General features: G+C 38.2%; 1 protein-coding gene and 1 long non-coding RNA gene across 5 annotated transcripts; both read left to right on the forward strand.

Moving 5' to 3' along the window:
* The first annotated feature begins 297 nt into the window (after nucleotides 1-297).
* LOC117134313 lies at nucleotides 298-5,194 on the forward strand. The gene is made up of 2 exons (XR_004458568.1): nucleotides 298-2,428; nucleotides 2,465-5,194. It is a non-coding gene; the product is annotated as an uncharacterized LOC117134313 (long non-coding RNA).
* A 3,262-nt stretch (nucleotides 5,195-8,456) lies between these two features.
* Nucleotides 8,457-15,017, forward strand: LOC103868679 (protein argonaute 1). Of its 4 annotated transcripts, none has more exons than XM_009146758.3 (22): nucleotides 8,457-8,617; nucleotides 9,097-9,935; nucleotides 10,019-10,227; nucleotides 10,302-10,451; nucleotides 10,537-10,676; nucleotides 10,779-10,888; nucleotides 10,993-11,099; nucleotides 11,193-11,331; nucleotides 11,406-11,522; nucleotides 12,114-12,221; nucleotides 12,318-12,389; nucleotides 12,480-12,602; nucleotides 12,679-12,841; nucleotides 12,932-13,191; nucleotides 13,304-13,446; nucleotides 13,548-13,610; nucleotides 13,703-13,766; nucleotides 13,855-13,990; nucleotides 14,088-14,161; nucleotides 14,241-14,335; nucleotides 14,432-14,463; nucleotides 14,560-15,017. In XM_009146758.3, the coding sequence occupies exons 2-22, from the start codon at nucleotides 9,120-9,122 to the stop codon at nucleotides 14,772-14,774; spliced, it is 3,336 nt and encodes a 1,111-aa protein (XP_009145006.1). In that variant the 5' UTR covers nucleotides 8,457-8,617; nucleotides 9,097-9,119; the 3' UTR covers nucleotides 14,775-15,017. The 4 variants fall into 4 exon arrangements, with proteins under 4 accessions (XP_009145006.1, XP_009145007.1, XP_009145008.1 ...); XM_009146759.3 differs by having other exon boundaries at nucleotides 8,481-8,617; nucleotides 9,112-9,935; nucleotides 14,560-14,774; XM_009146760.3 differs by having other exon boundaries at nucleotides 8,535-8,630; nucleotides 14,560-14,774.
* The last annotated feature ends 1,696 nt before the right edge of the window (nucleotides 15,018-16,713 follow it).

Raw genomic sequence — 16,713 nt, forward strand, 5'->3', positions numbered from 1 at the left:
CATTTTAGTTTTCCAAAATCTAACTCTAACAATACATACAATACTACAACATATGTTTGCCAAACTCCTAAACCAAAGTATTTCATGATTCACTACTTCCACTCATCTATCTTCAAAACAAATCAATTTTATCATATCTTAATTTATATCAGTTAAAACTGTTTATAATTACTTGATTTTTATTTTTTACGCATCAAAATATTTTTTTACAAGATTTATAAATTATTTTTAAAATAAACTGGTACCAGACGACTTACACTTCAGTCGTCCAGACGACTTCCAACATCTCAGACGACTCAGACGATTTACTAGGGCTATATTCGTAAAAATGGCTTCTGTTTTTTTGTTTGGTCACAAGGGGCTGAGCTGTAATTTCACTAGGCTTTTAGGTTAGTTTTGCATTTGATTCAAGTTTGGGTATATGTTTGGAATTAAAATCAAGTTGTGGGTTAGTTTTGGCAAAAACCCCAATAATCAATACTAATATCGTGAAGTCGGGTTAGCTTTAATAGAACCAATGAATTTCTTCATTTTTGTGAAGGTAACATGAATATTCAGAAAAAATATTTTTAAATATGAAAATATTATCAAACTATAAACGGTTGAAAGTTTAGTATATGATATGAGATTTTAGTGGGAAAGTTTATATATGATATGATTATTTTATTATAAACAAAAGAGGAAGTTAGAATGTACACATATATGTCTTGCAATTTATTTTGCTTTAAATAATATATTATATAATAAAAGTAATAATATAAAACATTAGTTTCAATGCTTTTACGATTAAAAATCAAAATGGTAAATATAGTAATATTAATGGTTAGGATTATGATTTAAATAAATAAAGGAATTAAATAAATTATTGTTAGAGAAATATATGGTAATATATTGTTAGTGTAAGTTTAAGGAATTAAACGCTCAGGTGCTCCTGCCCGAAAAAAAAATGATCTGAGATACTCCTGCCCGAAACTGACCGGATTTTGAATTTAATATATCTTTAATTAAATCAGAAAATTTATTAAAAGACCACAGAGCCAACAGAAACTTACATAATTACAACCCAACCAGGGCCATTTCGCGGACCATCCAGACCCGATCCATAAATTCGGATCTATTTCGCCTTAACTTTCGAAACCTTTATATGACTTAGTGTAATTGTAAACTTTGGTATAACTGTGTAGCGTAATAAAACCTGAACAAATAAATACTGTCCCAGTTACAAAGTTATGCTAAATTGAACTAAATCGCACATTGAGTACTCCACATTTAGATTGCAATTTATTATTACGTTATTGTTCGGCCACATGTGTTGTTATTGATATATTTAGTGAAGTTCAAATAAAAAGATTAGTTTATAGATATAACTAGAGTAATTACATAATGTTTATAGATAGAACTAGAGAAATAACAGAGCATAACAGCTCATCAACTTAACAACTTAGAAAAACTAGATAAAACTTCTACTAATCTTCAATTGGCCATGTGCGAGCAGTCAAGTGTATTTGGTAGCAGAAGTCATACGCTGCACAATTCCAGAAACAACGATCGCATTTCCACCGTGATCGTGATCCATCTAGGGAGACTTCAAACTCTGGAGGGTCTATGTGGGAACACCAGCAATCACGTGGCACATTAGGATCTATTCTTTTAGCCATAGATAGAAACATGCCAGGTTTATCGTAATCCCAATGGCCTGAGAGTTGCCAACTACAGATGATTTGAAACATCTTATCAACATGTTGACGAGTAAAGGCAGGGTAGTTGTGAACAATTCCCCTCTGATCAACGCTAAAGGCTAAGTTCAGCATTCCATCAACATACTGGGCCAACTCGCATCCTCTCTCACCAGCAAGATGGATTTTTTCCCATCCTTCATCAACTAAATGGAGGATGAAGAACTCATACATACCTCTCAAGTATATGGCCTCTGGATTACCCGAACGGTAGCATTTAAGCCTGAATGTTCGAACAGCACTGACCTCGTCTACCCAGTCATTCAGGTAAATGAGATTGGCCGATATGTAGAAGTGATCTTCTCTTCCAACTTCGTTGAACCCGGGAAAAGCAATCCTTGCAAAACCAAAATCCTTGATATTCATCGTTGCTACTGTAGAGAGAATCTTATGAAGCATTGAAGGAGGGAGAGAATCCATGTCTAAATCTGATAAAAGAAAAAATGTTATTGTGTGAGAGAGATAAGGGAAATTGTAGAGATTCGAAATTGTATGTAATTGTAGAGTGTAATTGTAGAAGTGATAAACCATTTATAGGTGATTTGATGGACTCCTCGAGAAGACATGACTTCTGTGACACGCCTTTTGAATAACAGTCGCGTCTGTTGGAATTGAAACTTTGTAAAACTATAATTTATTAAGATATATCTAACTATATTTAATGAAGTTGAACAGTGGCGTGTCCATTTAAGGTTGATTTGATGAGTATTATTACTTGATTGACTCAGGTTGATTTGATGAGTATTATTACTTGATTGACTCGAGACTCCCCCGAGATTAAACCATTTCTCTCCCCGAGAAAGCATAACTACTTCAACTTATCTAACACGCTTTCTGACTGCAACAGTCGCCTCTCCTGAATTTTAACATACATAAATATGTATAAGTAAGTGAAACTCGTGGAGATCACGTTATGAAACTAAGCAAAACGTAACAATTTAGATTGTATGAAAATTTGAAACTATAAAAAACTTAACGAAATTTAGATATTATATCGTTTTATTTTTTTAAATATGGTCAGTTTCCAGGTTGATTTGATGAGTATTATTACTTGATTGACTCGAGACTCCCCCGAGATTAAACCATTTCTCTCCCCGAGAAAGCATAACTACTTCAACTTATCTAACACGCTTTCTGACTGCAACAGTCGCCTCTCCTGAATTTTAACATACATAAATATGTATAAGTAAGTGAAACTAGTGGAGATCACGGGCTAAATTTATGAAACTAAGCAAAACGTAACAATTTAGATTGTATGAAAATTTGAAACTATACAAAACATAACGAAATTTAGATATTATATCGTTTTATTTTTTTAAATATGGTCAGTTTCCAAAATGTATAAGTTAGTGAATATATTTAGAGTTCATATATTTAATGATAGCAACTACCAGTGTAGGAGATAATCAAAGAAAAGGATAATATTAATTTTGAAAAAAAACCTGTAATTTAATGAACTATTAGAATCTACTACTCCTATTTTTGCCCGAGGTTGATAGACTCGTGGAACGAACACGACATTTGATAGACTCGTCGAAAGGAAAACATGTCCCCACGACTTCTCTTGTGAAAAAGTCTCTTTTAATAATCATTACACTTCCGAGTATCATTTATACGCTACATCTCTTGCATTTAAGAGAATTCTGCATTTAAACACTCACTGTTACTCCATCTCTTCTCTCATCTCTTCTCTGCGAATACTCCATCTCTTCTCTCATCTCTCAACAAACACAAGATGGCAGAGTACGATAAGCTTTCCGAGGTTACTTATAACCCGGCGGTCAGGGCTTGGCGTTTCAGAGTGAAACTACACAGGATCTACCCTTTCTATTCCTGTGTTACCAACAGTGGGCCTTACTATAACTATATCCTCGCAGATGAAGATGTAAGTGTATATCATCATCTCTCAATTGTGTAATAAACATGTAACCGTCAGAAATAAAAACTTGATCCTTGTAACATGTAATAAACATGATCTTTGTACTTTATTTTTGTAGGGATACAAGATGAAGATGAACACTTATGGGAATTATAAAAAATTTAGAGGCCTTGAGAAGGAAGAGGGAAGATGGGTGGAAATCTTTGTGGTAGATGTTGAACGGGGCTACCCATGTTTCAAGACAACTAGGTCTCCGTTCAGACTAATTGCTTCGCGCCTTACGCAAGTCCGCATCATCGAACCTCTGAACAATCGTCTTTTCTTTGATTTCAAAAGCATCCATGCAATCCCTTGCATGCACTGGCGTGACCTCAAATATCCCATAGGTAAGTGAAACGAACAGATTTAGGAATGGTAATCACAACTGATTTAGGAATGGTTTTTGGAATGGTAATCACAACTGATTTAGGAATGGTAATCTCAACAGTCGCATGGCTTGGTTTCAGAACTTTGTATAACTCTGTAGATGTAAGTGAAACGAACTGATTTAGTTGAGTAACACTTATATGGTAGATACAATGGGAGTGGTCTTCAACACGGAAGCCCATCTCGATGCCCCTTCAGGACCAAGGATGGAGTTTTACATAAGGGACAACATGTGAGTATAAAGTAACATATGATCCAAGCAAAATTTATATATATATATATATATATATATTGTAACTGACGCACTTTTTCTTTATTCTGAATAGTGACCATCAGATAAGATGTGTGGTGACTGGCACTCAGGCAGTTGCCTTCCGGGATGGTCTTGATGACATGAGTGGTGGGGGTCGTAGACAGGTGATTGTGGTCCTTAAGATGTGTAGAGTCTGTGAATCTACGAGTAAGTGTTGTTTCTGTGTCTAGTTTTAAATGTGATAGTTGAGTAGAACTTTTGCTAAAATCAAGACCATGCAGATTATTTTGGTCCTGATGATATATGGCTTCAGACCGAAGGTGGATTTGCGGACTTCAGGTTCAATCCGCGTTTGCCAGAGGTCGAGGAATTCAGGCAGTCTGTACTAAACAGCGACCCTTATGTTCAGAAATATGGGGTTGAAGGTCTCGTGTAAATGTTTAATGTCGGTGAAACTTTGTTTAAATATCGGTACAACTATGTGTTAATGTTGGTGACACTATCTCTATTGTCGGTACAACTTTGTTCACTCTATTGTTCAATTTTCCAACTTTATAGTTTCACTTAGTCAATTTTCCAACTTTTCGTTTCACTTAATCTCACCTGTTTCAACTTTTGGTTTCACTTAATCTCACTTGTTTCAACTTTTGGTTTCACTTAATCCTTGTTCCAACTTCTGGCTTAACTTAATCTTCTGTTCGACTTTTTCGTATAAATAGGTCAGATATTGTGTTAGTTTCACTTTCTCAATTGTCTAACATACTAAAAATAATAGAAACTTTTTCGATAGATCAAACTACATGGTTGTTCAACTTCGCATAACTTAGAAAAACATAGCTTAGCAATAACAGTTAGTTATAGGAATTGGAATTCTCTTAGGAATTTCAATTACTTTTTGTACATCATAATTCCTACAACTAAAACGATGGTAAGAAGAACACAACCTCCTGATATCTTTATCATGGGCATCTTTTTGGGACCTTCGCGGATATCTCCTTCATTCCTTATTGTTGCTTTGAGACTCTGAACTTCTTCTTCGAGCATTCGAACTTGGTAGTTCAGCTGTTGTATCTCATCGGTGAAGGCTTCGTCAACCCATTTGAAGACATGATTGTCGTTCTCGAGCTACAACATGATTTTTTTTCAAAACGAGTAAGCGTGATTCATAAGCGTTCGATATATAAACAACAAACGGATGTACCTTTGTGAAGCCGCAAAGAGACACCGATAATACCGGCGATATGGGTTTGGATTGCTTCTGGAGATGATCTCGGTGACGCCCACCCCGCACCAACACTACTAGGTATCCCCGGAGTTCGTATCCGTCTCCGACCACCGGTCGTGGAAGATGAAGCGGCGGACATCTCGGTTTTTGGGAGGGGAGGGAGTGACGAGGAGAGAGAGGAGAAAGATTAGGGAAGAGAGAGAAAATGAAGATAGCAAATGGGGAAAACCTAAAAAAAGGGTCTTTAATACTTCGATTGAACGATTGGGAAAAGCTGGGAAATTAGAAATTCGAAAAGCTGGGCGGGAAAATTAAGAATCCCACGGTTTTTTCTGTTGTAAGTTTCACCAAGTACTCAGTTTTACAGAAAGCGTCAAAGTTGCACTTTTTAATTATTTCTATTTATCTTAGTTATACTCGACTTGAATTAATGATTTTGTGGTTATACCAATGCAATTATGTTTCCTGAGTTCATTTCTCATACGATCATGTACATATAAACTTGATTTCGTGCCATAAAGAGTTATCAAATCTAACGAGGTCAGTTTCAGCGATAAAGCTATGACAACACATTGTATTTCCTATATGATTGCTACCAAGCAATGAGATAGAATTTTAAGAATTTTAACAATTCTGATTAAATCATAATTAACATAGCACTAATAATAAACTACAATCGTATTACTTCCATGACTTATAAAATTAAATTACAAAGTTTAGAATTTACAATCATATTATTCAATTTACATAACGTAGTTATACCAGTTTCACTTAGTTATACAACACACAAATAAAATTTATTTCACCTCACAACGTTCTCATACGATAAAAACACCAAAACCGAAAGTGAAAGGCAAACACCAAAACCGAAAGTGAAAGGCTTACAACCTAATCCACATCAAAACTGAAACCGAAAGGTTTACAACCTACTCTTCTTCTGTTTCTTGTGGGGATGTTCATCGTGCTCCAAACCTGTGCCCACATTATCTTCTTCTCCATATCCACTCTCACGCTCACAATAGTTCCTACTACAAGAGCTCTCTCCAACTCTCGACAGTTGCTCGGTTATTTGAACTATTTGCAATTCTTCGATGTCCTCCACATGCAAAATACTTCTTCTTTGCTCTCTATCAACTGATGTTAGATAAACAAACACATCTTCATCATCCAAAATATACGATTGCCTCTTAGGTTCCACTACCAATGGAATGTAACCCAAATTGAGCCTCTTCGTAAACGGATCTATTCCCATCTTCCTGCATATCCTCTCTTTCAACAACGAATAAGTGATCTCCTCCAACGATGATGTCTTAAAGGATATAACATACAAACGAGCATCGGTTGGAATCCATTCATAATCATCTCCATCCTTAGAATAATGTCCATCATAATCAAAGTGTATGTTCGTCGAAAATGGACACATTGTCTGCAATAAAAACATTTAACCACTTAAAGTTATACTTGTTTATTCAGTTATACCATTCACGTTATACTTGGTTACACAGTTAAACCATTAAAGTTATACTTCGTTATACTTCGTTATACCATGTCACAGAGTTGTGTCAGTAACCAACCAATTAGTGATAAGCCAGAACGTCTAATCTTCGATTGAATCGTCATAATTTCCGACATTCAATCATTCCTTTCCGATCCTCGATTAGTTCATGAAACCCAAATGAATAAGAATTTTTCAATTAAAACTATAAATTTGGAGTCGAGTCTTCAATTCAAAACCAAATTGTTATCAGCTTTGATTCCCGACATTCAATTATACAGTTGTTGATTATCGAATTCCCTAACAAACAGACCATTCAAACTTTCCGATCGTCGATTAGTTCATACAAATACGAAATCTTCTATCTAATCGGAATCCAGTGAATAATGAGTTCGTCTATGGTGGATTCTATACATCGGTCTTAACGACGATTTGAGATACATACCTGTATAACGGAATTAATAGCTCGATGATCCAGTATCCAAGCGAAGAGATCGTATTCCAAACGAATTCACGAGAAGATGAGTACGAGGGAAGTATCGAGTGGGCTTCGAGTGAATCTTGTCGGGGGGGAGGGAGGGAGGAGGAGGAGAGGAGAGAGAGAGTGGATACTCGATTAATTTATTCATTAAATCGGTCAGGGGTATTTTAGATATTAACCACATCCTCTAAGAGTATGAAAACAGATAAGAGTATGACAGATCACATGAGAGTAAGGTAGATCACTTTTTCCCTCATTAAGAGTACCTGAGCACTTGACTCAAGTTTAAGGTAAGATAAAAAAATAATGAGTTAAAAAAAGGGTCCAAACAACTTTGATAAATAGATTTTTAATATTCTTTTCCTGATGGTATAAACTTTTAATATTTTAACCAGAAAAACATTAGCACTAGTCAACCTCTTTGACTTCATCTGCATGTTTAAGTAAAGCAGATTAAAAATAAGACCATATCAGTTTTTTTTTTTAAGGATGACCATATCAACTAATATAGATTCATAATTAATAAGTTTAATGATTATATAGATGCATGACTGGTCTGTATGTTTCAATGCTCTCTGAGTATCTACTGCAAAAATAATAGATTAATGAAAAATGTTAAGATTAGTCGAGGTATGTTATGAAAACGTATTAAACCAGTTGAGATTAAAATATGTTTATTGTACTACTAATAAAAACGATTAGGTATATAAAACGACAAAAGGGTTTCGTCTTGTTGTTTTCGAGAAGCTTCTTTTTGGATTAAAAAACATTATTAATGTAATTCCACGTCAGATGCGCATTATAAAAATAATGTAAAGGTAGACAGGCTACTACTGCACACGTACGAGTCGCGTCGCACGAGGCACGACCTTGGGTCAGCATACGGAAAGACCAACCCTGACTTGACACGCCATTATACGCCAGCTAATTACGATGAGGGTAGTTTCGTAAATTAAGATATAGCAGATAACCCTTGGTTTGCTCTCTCGTTAAGCAAAAAAAGAGATGGGATATATAGTGCAGCAGTAAAATAGTTATCTCTTTTGTTTGGAGGTGAGAGAGAGAGAGAGAAGTAGGGTTGGTCAATCGTAGCATCCCCGGTGTGAGATAGCCGTTTTTCCGGTAATCAAACAAGGTCCTAACGTGCTTGTTCGTCACTGCTTCGATCTGTCTAAATAATTAGGTTTTCCACTCGATTGGGTGGATCTGCTTAATTTTTGGTTATGATTAGTTGAGATGTTAGTGGATTTCGTTGATCGGATCTAGTAGCGGTCTTTGTGCGTGTGTGTTCGTTCGTTTTTTATTTTTAAGGGTTTGTGTTGGTGTTGATAGTTTTTTTTTTTTTTTGGGGGGGGGGGGTAAAATGTTGATAGTTTACAGCAACTGTACTATGTTTATTTCTCTCAAATGGTTGAATTTGTTAGGAATAATTTCGAAATTTGATCTTTTTGTAAGATTTGAGCGGCTTCTGAATGTGTTTCCTGCTTGATTTACTTGCTAAGTAACATGTATTGTATTTCCTTTAACATTCAGAAATTTATTTCTATGAGTGTAGTTTTATTGGTTTCTGAAGGTGGATTTTTTATGTTTTTGCGACTCAGTGTTTGTTTTCTCAGGATTCATTATGGTGAGGAAGAAGAGAACTGATGGTCCATCTGAAGGAGGTGAAGGGTCTGGTTCCCGTGCTGCTCCAGCCTCAGGTGGTGGACGTGGTGGTTATCAGCAGGGGAGAGGAGGAGGCGGAGGAGGACAGCAGCAAGGTGGAAGAGGCTATAGTCCTCAGTCTCAACAGGGAGGTCGTGGTGGTGGTCGTGGATATGGCCAACCACAACAGCAGCAGTACGGTGGTCCTAGAGAAGGCCATCCACCACAACAGCAGCAGCAGCAGCAGTACGGTGGACCAAGAGGTGGCCAACCACCACAACAGCAGCAGTACGGTGGACCAAGAGGAGGTCAACCACCACAACAGCAGCAGTACAGTGGACCAAGAGGAGGCCAGCCACCATCACAGCAACAGTATGGTGGTTCAAGAGAAGGCCAGCCACCACAACAGCAGCACCAACAGTACGGTGGACCAAGAGGAGGACCTCCTCGTGGTGGTGGCCGTGGAGGTGCATCCTCTGCTGGACTGCCGCAGAGACAATCAGTTCCCGAGCTGCATCAAGCTACCTTACCAACTTATCAAGCGGTGTCTTCTCAGCCTACACCGGCTGAGGTGAGTCCTACTCAGATGCCGGATCCTCCTGCTCCGGTACAAGAATTTGAACAGCTCTCTATTGAGCAAGGAGCTCCCAGCCAAGCAATCCAGCCCATTCCATCTTCCAGCAAAGCTTGTAAGTTTCCACTGAGGCCTGGTAAAGGACAGTTTGGCAAGCGATGCATTGTAAAGGCCAACCACTTCTTTGCCGAGTTACCTGATAAAGATTTGCACCAGTATGACGTAAGTTTTTGATGTGCTTGTTCCCTTGTTGTTATACTTTAGCTACAGTGCATCTAATGATGTCTTGTTTTTTGTGTTTGCAGGTAACCATTACTCCAGAAGTTACATCAAGGGGTGTCAATCGTGCTGTGATGAAACAGTTGGTTGACTTGTATCGTGAAACACATCTTGGAAGGCGTCTTCCTGCATATGATGGGCGAAAAAGTCTGTACACTGCTGGACCGCTTCCGTTTGTTTCGAAAGAATTCAGAATCTTACTTCAGGACGAGGAAGAAGGGGCTGGGGGACAAAGGTTAGTTCATATATAGTTATTATCTTTATCCTTTTAAGGAATTTTTGGAGTAAAAAAATATTTTCCTTTTACAGACGAGAAAGGGAGTTCAAAGTTGTGATCAAGCTAGCTGCCCGTGCTGATCTACATCACCTAGGATTGTTTTTACAGGGGAAGCAAGCTGATGCCCCGCAGGAGGCTCTTCAGGTTCTTGACATTGTTCTTCGTGAGCTGCCAACTTCAAAGTAGGTTCACTCATCTATTGGATGCTTTTGCTCAAAACTACTATGCTTACATGGCTCAGCTCTTTTAGTTTTGCTAACATGTTAGAGAGAGGTATACTCCTGTGGGCCGGTCATTTTATTCTCCGGATATAGGAAGAAAGCAATCATTGGGTGATGGCCTGGAGAGCTGGCGTGGATTCTATCAAAGCATTCGTCCTACACAGATGGGCTTGTCCCTCAACATTGGTGCGATGGCTTTCTGCATTACGTTCACTAAACTTTCAATAATAAATTTTATATTATTGTCCCAGCTCATGCTTGTGATGCAATCTTGTTTTTTTTTTGTAGATATGTCATCTACAGCATTCATAGAGGCACTTCCTGTTACCGAATTTGTCTGCGAGTTGCTGAATAGGGATATTAGATCCCGGCCTTTATCCGATGCTGATCGTGTCAAGGTCTAGTTCAACTGTCATTTCCTGTTATTCTTCCATAAAGGAAGTGGAATGGTGCATTCTTAACCTTCCTGTGTTTACTGACTTTGAATCTTGTTCTGTACCAGATAAAAAAGGCGCTTAGAGGTGTGAAGGTTGAAGTGACCCATAGAGGAAACATGCGCCGAAAGTATCGCATTTCGGGGCTGACCGCCGTGGCCACTCGAGAACTGACGTAAGTGTTTGTTTAGCTTTGCAAACTACTATTTCGTGAATGCTGAACCAGGAGAAGTTTATGTTTCTATTTTTTTTTGTATTGTACTTTCAGATTTCCTGTGGATGAAAGAAATACCCAGAAATCTGTTGTTGAATACTTCTACGAAACATATGGCTTTCGCATTCAGCACACGCAGCTACCATGCTTGCAAGTTGGGAATTCTAACAGGCCAAATTATTTACCAATGGAGGTAACCTCGAAGTTTGTCATCAATTACTGTCAGCTGACCAATACTTCCTATGCTAATTTTCTGTTGCTGTACAGGTCTGCAAGATTGTTGAGGGACAGAGGTACTCAAAAAGGTTGAACGAGAGACAGATCACTGCTCTTCTGAAGGTGACTTGTCAGCGCCCCCAAGAACGTGAAAAAGATATCTTGCGGGTATATTTCTTTGTTTTGGATATTATATTCTCCTTTTCACTTAGATGCCTAGTTCATTATTGCTGTCTATCTCTTTAAATTGTTTTAGAAATCATATACATTTGGTTGAGCAAAGGCTGGTTATGAATTGTATATCTTACAGTATATTTCTTCTTGCTTTTCTTTCTAGCCTTTTTAGTTCATGATTATTGAGAGCATCTCCAACCCATTTTTATTTTTGTCTCTAAAATAGAGAGTGCTATTTTCTGCTCTATTTATAGAGGAAAAATAGCATTCCTCTATATTTTGCTCTATATTTGGAGATCTCTATTTTAGAAAAATACATTGGAGCAAAACACATCTCTATTATAGAGATCCTCTATTTTAGAGGTAGAAATAGAGAAATACAATAGAGATGGTCTGAGGCACTTCGCCAAGTTGGGGAGCTTTTGTGCTCTTACTAGCTACCTGCTTACCTTTTTCTAGTTACAATTTATGTAAATACATCTTATTCTCTTGAGCTGTTTAAGCTTGTAGATATTTTATCCTATATGTTGTTGTTGATCTGATGTATATATGTCTGATATGTGTTGATGTTTTCTGATTGGGTAGACAGTAGGGCTCAATGATTATGATCACGATCCCTATGCTAAGGAGTTTGGAATCAAGATAAGCGCATCCCTTGCTTCTGTTGAGGCTCGAATTCTGCCTCCTCCATGGGTATATTAATTTCCCTTGTGATTTTTTCAATTTTCTTTCTGTCACTCTTAAGCTTAGTACAGTGTGGTAATATGATTTAAATTTTCTATGCTGCAGCTCAAGTATCATGATTCTGGGAGGGAAGGGACTTGTCTGCCGCAAGTTGGACAGTGGAATATGATGAATAAGGTAAACTAGATGAAATAGTTATCCATCTGTCTGCCTAGCGCTTTTTCATATAATTCTGTTCTCATGATATGGTTGTGGGTGTGTATGCAGAAAATGATAAATGGCGGTACAGTGAGCAACTGGATTTGCGTCAACTTCTCTAGGCAAGTTCCCGACAATTTGGCACGTACTTTCTGTCAGGAACTTGCTCAGATGTGCCACACCTCTGGGATGGTAATTTTTGTAAAGCACAACTTTTATCGCCTTCTTAACCTTTCTTACCTTGATGTATATTATTTTTCACCTCCAGGCATTTAATCCGGAACCAGTCCTTCCACCAGTCAGTGCTCGCCCTGAGCAAGTCGAGAAAGTCTTGAAAACTCGATATCATGATGCCATGGCCAAGCTCTCTAAAGGAAAAGAGATTGATCTCCTTATTGTCATTCTCCCAGACAATAATGGATCCTTATATGGTATGGGCCATGTCTTAGTACCATTCATTGTCTGCTTTTACATTTAAACGAGCTCTCTAATCGTCATTCCCTTCTAATTTCCCATCGCAGGTGATCTGAAGCGCATCTGTGAGACCGAACTCGGCATTGTGTCTCAGTGCTGCCTGACTAAGCATGTCTTTAAGATGAGCAAACAGTATATGGCTAACGTGGCTTTGAAAATTAATGTCAAAGTTGGAGGAAGGAATACTGTACTTGTTGATGCCTTATCTAGGCGAATTCCTCTGGTCAGTGATCGCCCCACCATAATCTTTGGTGCTGATGTAACACATCCTCATCCTGGAGAGGACTCAAGCCCGTCCATTGCTGCCGTAAGTCTCTTTCTCAACATCTTGTTCTGAGAATGAATATTTTATTTTTCCTCCATAACCTGGTCTGATGTAATTACTCTAAAATTTCAAATGATTTTTGATTTTCTTTCAGGTCGTCGCTTCCCAAGACTGGCCTGAAATTACGAAATATGCTGGCTTGGTTTGTGCTCAAGCGCATAGACAGGAGCTCATTCAGGATCTCTTCAAAGAATGGAAGGACCCGCAGAAAGGGGTAGTGACCGGTGGCATGATTAAGTACGCGTTTCGATATTTTGAACTCTACTCCGAATCAGTTTTTTCGCTTCATGTTGCTCTTTGTATAAGATCATTGCCTCTTTCTCCTTACTTTGCAACAGGGAGTTACTTATCGCCTTCCGTAGATCAACTGGTCATAAGCCGTTAAGGATCATATTCTACAGGTATGTTTGTTTTTTGGCGTATACTTAACTAACGCTGTACATCTTCCCTTTTAGAAAGGCATATGTTATTATTGTATGGTACAATTCCGTAGGGATGGAGTCAGTGAAGGACAGTTTTATCAGGTTTTGCTCTATGAGCTTGATGCCATCCGCAAGGTAAGAGTTACAACTAACAAATGACTTGTGTTTAATTCTGTGGATAGTTATCTTATGTCTAAATATGATTTTATTTGAACCACTTCAGGCATGTGCTTCGCTGGAAGCAGGTTATCAGCCACCAGTGACGTTTGTGGTGGTGCAGAAGCGCCATCACACAAGACTATTTGCTCATAACCACAATGACCGCAATTCAGTGGACAGAAGTGGAAACATATTACCAGGTAAGACAAATTTGGATTGGTTTGGATTTCACGTATGACTAAATTAGCTGCTCATCCTTTGAATTTTTTTGCAACACTTTGGGTAATTTGTTTGCAGGAACCGTCGTGGATTCCAAAATCTGTCACCCCACTGAGTTCGACTTTTACCTCTGTAGCCATGCTGGTATTCAGGTAAGTCTATATATGGAAAAGATGTTTGTGTGGCTTAGATTTTCTTTCAAGTGTTCAAAACTTATAATTCCATGAACAGGGCACTTCCCGACCTGCTCATTACCACGTTCTTTGGGATGAGAACAACTTCTCTGCAGATGGACTCCAGTCTCTGACCAATAACTTATGTTACACGTAAGATCCATTTCTCTTTCTTAAATGTCTGTGTAATTGTAAGATATGAAACAGACGTAAACTCATACAAACATAACTTGTTTGAGCTGTGTGTAGGTATGCGAGATGTACTCGTTCTGTATCCATTGGTGAGTTTTTCTTTAGATTTTAATGGTTTACTTTTTTGATTTGGAGTTTTTGAAAGACAAGTAATGAGTTTCTTTCTTGTTGTTGGGATTTTGTAGTGCCGCCCGCATACTATGCTCATCTAGCAGCGTTCAGGGCTCGGTTCTACATGGAGCCAGAGACGTCAGACAGTGGTTCGATGGCTAGCGGGAGCATGGCACGGGGAGGTGGTATGGGTGGTAGAAACACACGTGGTGGGCCACACGTGAACGCTGCAGTGAGACCACTCCCACCTCTGAAAGACAATGTGAAGCGCGTGATGTTCTACTGCTGATTCGATTCAGCTCTATCTATCTCTCTCTTTTATTTAATCTCGTATGACTGTATGAGCTATTAAGACTCTTGTCGCCAAATAAATTGTTTGCTTTTGCGACTCTTATGTCTCTACTGAACTCGTGTGGTGTGAACTTATTGAAGCTGACTTAAGTTTGCGAGTATTTGGATTTATGTTTTGCCACTCTTGCTCTCAAGTGTGAGGTGCTTGCTTTCTGTTTTTTAGTTCCTTTTCTTACGATTATTGTCTCATAATTCTGGGAGATGATACTAAACCGAGTCCAGCACATAATGTTTTTATTTATTTATTTGCAGAGGTAAATATTAATTAAAATTATTAATTTTTGATTTATATCACTTTTTATTGAAATTTTGGACGGAGCAATACATTCTTCTAGGAAAAAACTACACATAATTTCGCTTTTTAATTACATAATAATGAAACAATTTTTATGTGTTATACCATAATTATCCTTCAGTTTACTGAAATCGATCGACAGAGTGGAACGACCAGCCCAACGGCTAAGAGCGGGAACCATGATTAGGTACATCTTAGCTAGGGAAGCTTCTTTGTCTAGCCAACACTTGGCATTTTTTTGTCCAATTCTAACAAAATCAAATCAATTAGCAACAGATACATAGATTTTGATCTAAAAAGAAAATCAAAGATCTTTTTGCTTTTTTTTTTTCATCGATGAACCATAAAAAAAAAATTCTTTTATGAAACAAATCTCTGAAAAACCGAGTAAAAAAGAAGAATACGAATATACACAAGAAAATGAATTGGACATGGCAATAGTTCCCGTGAGAAAAATTAAGGATTTGTAATCAGCTAAGAAGATGGATTTAGGACATAACAAGGATAAAATGGAAATATGAATTAGAAAGTTTGGGCTCGACTTTGAAGCCGATATAAAAGATAAGAATTGCATTTAGATTATAATGCCATATTCGGGTAACAAATGTTACAAATCGGTGACATCTATTTTTTTTTTTTGATTTTTATACGATTCAAATCGGGTGTTAGATGACAAATCTACAAATATGAGGCATTAAAGAAAAGAACAACACGAAAAACACATGTGACTCTCTCTCTAAAACGTTTCTCTCCAACCTCTCTCTTTAAAAAAGCTTCGATCTTTCCTCTCTGCAGTCCGACCTCCACGTCGGTGGTGTGAGAGGGCTCTGTCCTTTTTCTTTCTTTGTTTTCCAGCGAATCCTTTATGCGGTTGTTGTTACATGTGGTCACCGAAGCTCACTCTCCTTCTCCGGTTGTGCGTGGTGTGGAGACCGAAAGGCCATGACGGTTATATGTATGCTCCCAGAAGTGGATGGCAGATCCGGCTTCTTCTCTTCCAGATCTCGCTAGAGGACGGTGAGACTTGAGGAAGTTTGGTCAGATCTGGATCTTTCGGTTGTTGCAGATTTCAAGCTTCATGGTCTCGGTTTGTTGGTCATGGTGGGTATGCACGGCACGTTAAGTTTGGCCAGTGGAGGTGGTTTGTCCCGATAACCTCTACAGTTCCGGCGAGGTTCACAGGAGGCTTCTTTGGGTCTCTTCTTTGGGTCTCGCTCCCCATCGTCTTCTTGTGGTTGACGTTGGAGTGGTTTCAACAGACCGGGAGAGCTCGAGACACCTGTTGTTGAAGGCAGCGAACAGGATCTCCAGAAGAAACGAAGACACGACTTGAGGACAGTTGCAGCCGCAAGGATTCTAGGGTTTTTGTTTGTACCCGGTTTACTTCGGTTTACAGGAGCTGCTTACGTATAGGTGTGACATTCGAACTGCTACTGGACTGGTAGCCCATGACATTGGAACTGCTACTGGACTGGTAGCCCATGTCTTACTGGACATTGGAACTGCTACTGGACTTTATTTAGTTAAGTCTTTGTTTCTATTTTCAATTTCTTGTTTTTAGCACATTCTTCTTTGGATCTCT

The sequence above is a fragment of the Brassica rapa genome, chromosome A05 (assembly GCF_000309985.2).
Source record: "Brassica rapa cultivar Chiifu-401-42 chromosome A05, CAAS_Brap_v3.01, whole genome shotgun sequence".
NCBI lineage: Eukaryota > Viridiplantae > Streptophyta > Magnoliopsida > Brassicales > Brassicaceae > Brassica > Brassica rapa.